The sequence below is a fragment of the Carettochelys insculpta genome, chromosome 6 (genome assembly GCF_033958435.1).
Source record: "Carettochelys insculpta isolate YL-2023 chromosome 6, ASM3395843v1, whole genome shotgun sequence".
Lineage (NCBI taxonomy): Eukaryota > Metazoa > Chordata > Testudines > Carettochelyidae > Carettochelys > Carettochelys insculpta.
In genome coordinates, this window is record NC_134142.1 from 8,956,880 (window position 1) to 8,965,798 (window position 8,919).

General features: G+C 48.1%; 1 protein-coding gene across 1 annotated transcript in view; it reads right to left on the minus strand.

Annotated features, from left to right (window-relative positions):
- ERO1A (endoplasmic reticulum oxidoreductase 1 alpha) overlaps window positions 1–6,678 on the minus strand; it is a 42,125-nt gene extending 35,447 nt beyond the window's left edge. Inside the window, exon 1 of the mRNA XM_074998518.1 lies at window positions 6,505–6,678. Coding sequence (XP_074854619.1) covers window positions 6,505–6,612 — 108 coding nt within the window. The 5' untranslated portion in view covers window positions 6,613–6,678. The remainder of the gene's footprint in view (window positions 1–6,504) is intronic.
- Window positions 6,679–8,919: the final 2,241 nt, after the last annotated feature.

Genomic DNA, 8,919 nt, shown 5'->3' on the forward strand with positions numbered 1-8,919 from the left:
CACAGCCTAGCCCTATCACCTCTTACTGACTACCAAAATGTCTATTCACACTTTCAGTCGGGCCATGACGTCAGCCTACATCACCTACTCATTCCTGTTTTTTTAAAACAAGACACTCACCGTCCCTACCGCTTGGGAGGAAATCCACAAAGACATCCACAAAACTGTCTTATTCTCCTCCTCCAAATCCTTCCCAAAAGACTCTCCTTTCCTGTGTTGCCTTCTGGAAACTTGACAGCCACTAGGCCTATCACACTGATCAGCAGAACCATAGAATCATAGAATGCTGGGACTGGAAGGGATCTTGAGAGGTCATCGAGTCCAGCCCCCTGCCCTCATGGCTGGGCCAAGTACTGTCTAGACCATCCCTGACAGACATTTATCTAACCTGTTCTTAAATATCTCCAGAAATGGAGATTCCACAACCTCCCTAGGCAATTTATTCCAGTCTTTGAGCACCCTGACAGTTAGGAACTTTTTCCTAATGTCCAACCTAAACCTCCCTTGCTGCAGTTTAAGCCCATTGTCTCTTGTTCTATCCTCAGAGGCCAAGAAGAACAAGTTTTCTCCCTCCTCCTTATGTCACCCTTTTAGATACCTGAAAACCGCTATCATGTTCCCCCTTAATCCTCTTTTTTCCAAACTAAACAAGCCCAGTTCTTTCAGCCTTTCTTCATAAATCAGGTTCTCTAGACCTATGATCATTCTTGTTGCTCTTTTCTGGACCCTTTGCAATTTCTCCACATCTTTCTTGAAATGCAGGGCCCAGAACTGGACACAGTACTCCAACTGGGGCCTAACCCGTGCAGAGTAGAGCAGAAGATGAGTTTTCGTGTCTTGTCTTGTGGCCTCACCACACAAGGCTTGATCAAAATCCAGATTACCCATCCAACAGCAGCAGTGTTTCCACCAAGCAGCTATACAGCTCTGTAAACATATATGCAGTACATTGCTGGGAAGAGTTGACTAATGCTTGATTAAAGCATTTAACGCTTCATAAACTAAAATATCTGACAAAACAAAGCAGCAAAAATGTAGCACTTTAAAAACTAACAAAATGATTTATTCGGTGATAAGCTTTCGTGGGAGAGACCCAGTTCTTGTACTGATCTTAAGAAGTGGATCTGTCCCACGAAAGCTCATCACCGAATAAATCATTTTGTTAGTCTTTAAAGTGCTACATTTCTGCTGCTTTTTTGTTGGAGTACAGACTAACACAGCTACCTCTCTGTTAGAATATCTGAACAGAGGATGAGCGGTTTGCAGAGTTATTGGAACCAGGATGGTGAAATGACATTTAGTGCTGTGGAGACAGATGGTGAAGCAGCAATATTATGTGAAATTGTCAAGTTGTTTTTAGTTACACATGGCTGTTTCTGATACAGTTTCAGAACCGTGTGGTGGCAGTGGCTTTAATATAAAGCAACTGTAACTTAGCAGTCAAATAAGTTATGCTCCTCTTTCCCCACCATGGGGAGCCTCCCAGACCCCACACCTATTTGGTCCTGCATCTGAAATGTTCCGAGAGCTAGTTTTATCTTACATCTTCAGCAACACCTCCAGTGTCATCCACTACAATGTCTGAGCTCATGAGGTCATAAAAACGATTCCCTTTCTTTACATAATATGCCACCAGCACATAACCAAACCCCTGCTTTGTGAAGTTGATCAAGTTTGGAATACCTTGATTATTAAATATGTACATATAAATAAAAATTATATTTAAAAAAAAAAAAAAGACAGCAGAAAAATCTGACTTTAGAGAGCTCAGACATATAGGACATAGTGCCAGCCATTCCCACCCAAAGGAAAAAGAACAAACACTTCAATGTGCAGATGGAAAGCACAGTTCCACTTACCTGTTTATACCGTCTGTCCCATAACACTTTCTACAGCTGTGTTTGCTTTTCATTAGACTTGCACTTGTGTTAATTAATGCTCTTTTCTCCCAATTACTACTGAGTCTTTATAGTTATCTTTAGCCAAAACATCTTTAACGAAGAACATTTTTTATTCTTTATCAGCCGTTTATGTCCGACATTTAAATATCACATCCATGGTCTCAGAGAACAACAAAAGGGAGGGGCTGTGTAGATGAAAGTTACTATCAACCTAAGCGCATTGTGCAATTCTATAGTTTCTTCATTTCCCACTTCCTTTGTTACATATGGAAAAGAAAGGAAGTTGATGAAAAACCCATTCTTGCAATATTGTGGTTGCAAGGTTTAAATCTGGGTCAAAAAAAGAAAGTGTTAAGTACTTCATTTCAATTTTACCTCATCCAGAACTCAAATCCTGCAAATGAACCAATACAAAATCCTCTGAAATCAAGGGTATTCCACGTGGGGTCCATTCATATAAATTCCATTGTAAGAGCAGGTCCTGATGTTGGGCATACATAGCACTGATTGCTGCTTAGCCCGTTAAATGTATAGTTAAAACACAGCAGGACACATCCTCTACTCATAAAAGTCAGCATAGTATCATTGAAGTTAATGGAGCTGTGCCACTTTACAACAGCTGAGAATATGACCCCAGCACATGGAATGTGGAAAAGCTAACATTGCCACAAAAAGGCTCATGAGCTAAGTAAGCTGTCATGGGTTAAGAGGAAAGGTTCTCTGATGGACTGATAACTCGGTAAAACATATGAAACAAAGGGTAGAAATAAATGGTCAGTTTTCAGAACTCAGAGAGATAACTAGTGGTGTCTCCTATGGGCCTGTACTGTGACTGATCCTAGTCAATATAGTCATAAATGATCTGGAAAAATGGGTATAAAGTGAGGTGGCAAAATTTGCCGATAATATAAAACTACTCAAGATAGTTAAGTCCAAAGCAGACTGTGAAGAGCTTCAAAACGATCTCCCAAAACTAGGTAACTGGGCAACAAAAAGAGAGAGATGAATTTTAAAGTTGATAAATGCGAAGTAATGCACATGGGAAAACATAATCCCAGCTATACATATAAAATGATGGAGGCTAAAGTAGCTGTTGCCACTCAAGAGACTTCACTGTAGCTACTTCTCTGAAAACATCCACTGAATGTGCAGTAGCAGTGAAAAAAGCAATCAGAACGTTAGGAATCATTATGGAAGGCATAAAGAAAAACCACAGAGAATATCTGATTGCCTCTGTATAATCCACGGTATGCCCAGATTTTGAATACTGTTCACAGATGTGGTCGCCTTATCTCAAAAATGGTATCTTGGCACTGGAAAAAGTTCAGGAAAAGGCAACAAAAAGTATTAGGCATTTGGAAGGACTGTCATATGAGGAGAGATTAATAAGACTTGAACTTTTCATCTTGGAAAAGCGAGGACTAACGGGGAGGGAATATAAGGGCTATAAAATCATGCCAGTTATAGAAAAAGTGAATAAATAGGAGTTACTTACTCTTTCTCAAAACACAAGAACTAGAGATCACTAAACCAAATTAATAGGTAGGAGGTATAAGACAAACAAAAGGAAGTATTTCTTCATACAATACACTGTCAACCTGTGGAACTCCTTGTCAGAGGATGCTGAGAAGGCCAAAACTACAACAGTTTTTTTTTTAAATAATAAAATAAAATTTAAAAAAGCGAGGTAAGTTCATAGAGGTTAGGTCCATCAATGGTAATTAGCCAAGATGCACAAGAACGATGTCCCTACCCCTGTTTGTCAGAAGCTGGGAATGGGTGACAGGGAAGAGATTACGTGGGGATTACCTGTTCAGTTCATTCCCTCTAGGGCATGTGGCACTGGCCGCTGTCCCAAGACAGGATACTGGGCTAGACGAACCTTTGGCCAGACTGGGTCAGACCATTCTTACATTCTTCTGTAGAGGCTTTACTCAGGATAAATTTCAACACCAGTCAAAATTTCTCTCTTGGTCTCCTCTCTGGTCAGAATGTCAGAAGCACAAGGAATAGCTCCTGGGAATGATGATTTTACCCTTAGATACGCTACTGAAGCCCATTCTTGAAATAAAAAAAACAAGTAGTCCTGTAGCACCATAAAGACTACCTAATAAATAAATCTGTTAATGAGCTTTTGTGGGTAAGACCCACTTCTTCAGATTTTCAAACTGGAATAAATAATAAGAACCCAAAGTTTACATGGGAAGGGGACGGGGTCTATGGGAAGGGGGAGGGTCACCTGTCATTTATAGGACCAGTGGAAGAATCTAATTCTACTGGTCCTATTCATGACAGGTGGTCCTCCCATCCCTCGTTTCTTCCCTCCCCCTCCCATTATCTTTGGATTCTTATTACCTACTCGAGTCTGAATATATGAGTAAGTGGGTCTAACCCATGAAAGCTCTTTACCTAATAACTAAAATTGTCAGTCTTTAAGGTGCTACGGGACTGCTTGTTTTTGTGAAGCTGCAGAATAACAGATACCCCTCTGAGACTATTCTTAAAACATCTTAGACAAGAGGTAACCAATTATTTGTGTCAAGGTCCAACTTTCTTGGTCAAGGTATAATCAAAATCCAGACTTCAGAGAAAACAGTAACAAGATTTCTGGGTCCAATTTCAAAGGGTTTGGCTGCCTAGCCTTGGCCTGCATTGCACCTATGGACTATTCCTGGTCTAAGGGCTATAAATAAGACTGCAACTTGCACTGTCTCTCACCCCCTGAAACTGGGTCCCCCCAGCTCATGAGGACACTGGCAGGGGGGGCTCTAGGAGGCACCAAGTATGATTGTTCTGTGCTGTGCTTATGGTTTCACAGCTCCATAGATTTCAAAGGCAGAAGGCACCACTGGATCACCTAGTTCAGGGGTCGGCAACCCAAATAGCAAGAAGAGCCATTTTTTCCAATTCAGTAAAAAACTAAACAATTCAAGAGCCGCACTGGCACGCGAATGCAAGAAGTCAACCTATCCTTTTTGTAACCCCTATTTTCAGCACAGAGCACACACAATGATCTGGAATATGTTACGTGTTTACTGCAGGACATTCACAAACTTTTTACATATTCCATTTCCTCTCACTTTACGTGTGTGTTTGTACCACTGTCTTCCTGACTGTCACGCTGAACCTTCTCTCTTTCTTTGGAGGACCTGAAGGAGAGTTATCCAACGTTTCAAGGTCACATACCGTTTGCTATTTACAGAGGAGTTGTTCATTTTTAGGCTTTTAGACATTCACCATTTATCAAAAATAATCAGAAAGTTTTTTTGTTTTGTTTTGTTTTTAAAAAACTTGGCAATTATAGCGCTGGGAGCCACAAAGAAGTCCTTCGTGCGGCTCCAAAGCCACAGGTTGCAGACGCTTGACCAAGTCTGACCTCCCATATAACACAGGCCAGAGCTCATCAACTAATAAATTATTTTGTTAGTCTTTAAAGTGCTACTTGACTGCTTGTTACTTTTGATAGGCCAGAGAACACTCCCCAAATACTTTTTAGGCTAGCACCACACTACAGCTGAAGATCAACCTGCTGAGCGTCAATCTTCCGGTGTTTCATTTTCCATTGATGTCAACCCCTGCACTCCTTGCGAGACGTGAGGAATAAGGAATGTTGAGGGGAGAAACACTCCCATCAACCTTCCTCCGTGTGAACAGACATGGAAGTGGACCAGGGATAAATGAATTTTAGCTACGCAAGTGGCGTAGTTCAAACTGCCTCTTGGCAGTCGACTTCTAGGTCTAGTATAGACATAGCCTCAGAGCAAGGCTTTTAGGGAAACATCCCCCTCGACTGACAAGAACAGACTCAATATTTAAAGCACAGAGTCTGGCTATGGTCTGAAGAAGTGGGTCTGTCCCACAAAAGCTCACCTAATAAACCATTTTGCTAGTCTTTAAAGTGCTACTTGACTGCTTTTTGTTTTGATAGTGTATAGACTAGCACGGCTTCCTCTTTGTTACTTGATTGACAAGGTGTGAGCAATGGAGGATCCATCACAACCCTCGGCCACTTGTGACAGAGACCTTCAACTCCAGCCCTGCCAAGCCGGCCCTAGCCGCACAGCACGCAGCTCTAGAAACCCTCTCTCACAACACGAGACAAGGAAGAGATAAATGAGTCAGTGCCCAGCAGGGCAGGAGAAATAATGGGAGGAGACCGGTAGCGGAGGCTGTGACAGGTTGGGGGCACCCCCACCAGACAGAGAAGCATGCAGGCACCTTGGGTGTGTGGATGGAGGGCAGAACACAGGCACTGTGATGCCCCCGGGGAGGGAGTGGCAGGGAGATGGACAGACGGACCCCGCGGGGAGGTGCAGGGGGGAGAGGACAAAGAGGCAGGAAGGAAGAGAATGAGGACAGGCGCACAGCCGGGGTAGGCGCAGCAGGAGGACGGACCGACCGACCGCGGGGAAGGGAAGGGAAGGGAAGGGAGGGGAGGGGAGGGGACCGGGGGCAGGACAGATGGACCCGCAGGGGCACGCAGCAGGGGAAGGGCGGGGGCAGGACAGATGGACCCGCAGGGGCACGCAGCAGGGGAAGGGCGGGGGCAGGACAGATGGACCCGCAGGGGCACGCAGCAGGAGGCCGGCCCGCAGGCTCTCACCTGGCAAAAGCACCTCTTCTCCGCCGAGCTGGGGGCCGCCCCGGGGACCAGCAGCGCCGCCGCCCCCAGCAGCGCCAGCAGCAGGCAACGCGGCCGACAGCGGCGCATGGCGCTGGTGTGTGCAGGGCGCTGGGCGCGCGGGGACTAGATCCGCTCCGCGGCCCCGCCCCGCAGGGCGGGCCTGGCACTTCCCGGCAGGGCGGCCGCGGACGTGTGGCGCGGCCCGCACCCGGCCCCGCCCCATGCCTGCAGGGCGGCGGCACCGCCGCCGGCCTCGAGCCATGCAGGCCTGCCAGGTGGCAGTCCGCCGTGCCCCAGGCCGCACCTGGCCCTGCCACTGCACCAGAGTGTGCCGTGCACCAGGCCTTAGAACACCCAGCCGTGCCACTACACCAGAGCGTGCCGTGCACCAGGCCTTAGAACACCCAGCCGTGCCAATGCACCAGAGCGTGCCGTGCACCAGGCCTTAGAACACCCAGCCGTGCCAATGCACCAGAGCGTGCCGTGCACCAGGCCTTAGAACACCCAGCCGTGCCACTGCACCAGAGCGTGCCGTGCACCAGGCCTTAGAACACCCAGCCGTGCCACTGCACCAGAGCGTGCTGTGCACCAGGCCTTAGAACACCCAGCCGTGCCAATGCACCAGAGCATGCCGTGCACCAGGCCTTAGCACACCCAGCCATGCGTGCCGTGCACCAGGCCTTAGAACACCCAGCCGTGCTAATGCACCAGAGCGTGCCGTGCACCAGGCCTTAGAACACCCAGCTGTGCCACTGCACCAGAGCGTGCCGTGCACCAGGCCTTAGAACACCCAGCCAGCCAGTGCACGAGAGCGTGCCGTGCACCAGGCCTAAGAACACCCAGCCAGCCAGTGCACCAGAGCGTGCCGTGCACCAGGCCTTAGAACACCCAGCCAGCTACTGCACCAGAGCATGCCGTGCACCAGGTCTTAGCACACCCAGCCAGCCACTGCACCAGAGCGTGCCGTGCACCAGGCCTTAGAACACCCAGCCAGCTACTGCACCAGAGCGTGCCGTGCACCAGGCCTTAGAACACCCAGCCAGCTACTGCACCAGAGCGTGCCGTGCACCAGGTCTTAGCACACCCAGCCAGCCACTGCACCAGAGCGTGCCGTGCACCAGGCCTTAGAACACCCAGCCAGCCAGTGCACCAGAACGTGCCGTGCACCAGGCCTTAGAACACCCAGCCAGCCAGTGCACCAGAACGTGCCGTGCACCAGGCCTAAGAACACCCAGCCATGCGTGCCGTGCACCAGGCCACAACCTGATGTGCCACTGCACCAGAGTGTGCCGTGCACCAGGCCCTGGAACACCTTGCCCTGACACTGCACCACAGCGTGCTGTGCACCAGGCCACAACCAGCTGTGCCACTGCACCAGAGCGTGCCGTGCACCAGGCCTCAGAATACGCAGCCGTGCCAGTGCACCAGAGCGTGCCATGCATCAGACCTTGGCATGCCCAGCTGTGCCACCGTATCAGAGTGTGCAGTGCACCAGGCCACACCCAGCCCTGCTCCTGCACGAGAACATGCAATACACCAGGCCTTGGCACCCCTAGCTGTGCTGCTGCACCAGAGCATGCCATGCACCAGGCCTTGGCACACCCAACCATGTCACTGCACCACAGTGTGTCATGCCTCTGCACCAGGCCACAGCAACATCCAGCCATGTCCTGCGGCAGTGTGCTGTGCATCAGACCATAGCTCTCCCAGTCGTGCCACTTCCCCAGTGCGCTGTGCACAGACCACAACAATGCTCAACCCTGCCAATTCACTGAGCAGTGTGCCATGCACCAGGCCAACCCAGCCACGCCAGTGTACCAGAGTGTGCCATGCACCAAAAGGTGGCAACACCGTAAGTTGTTACGGGGTAAGACGAAAGGTCCTCTCGTGGATCAGTAACTTATAAAACAATGGTGAGCAACCTGCAGCCTATGAGTCACGTATGGCCCACCAGGATAACCAAGACCTTTTTGCGGACGTTGACTGTGAGCAAGCATGACCTTGCCCGCCCCTCCACCAGCCCTGAAAGTACTTATGCAGATGTGTAATTTTACTCTCATCCTATTGAACTTATGGGTAAAGAATTTGCAGGATCAGGCCAATGGTTTCCATTCCATTAATGACCTGAAAGTCTGTGTTTTACTGAAAAGCGACTTTAACAGCCGTTTGGAAAGAGGCTGTTGAACTCTCTTTTGTATTCAAATTTGACACATTAACGTGGTTTGAACCAGGATGGCAATTACCTGTGTCATTATAAGGACTCTTTTACATACTTTGCTTTCTCTAATTCTTGACTCTCTCCTCCCCTTTCTGCCCCTCTGCTCTCTGATTTGTTCACCTTGATAATAATTTTTCTGATTTGTCAACCTTGATTACTATTTGTGGTTCTCTGTG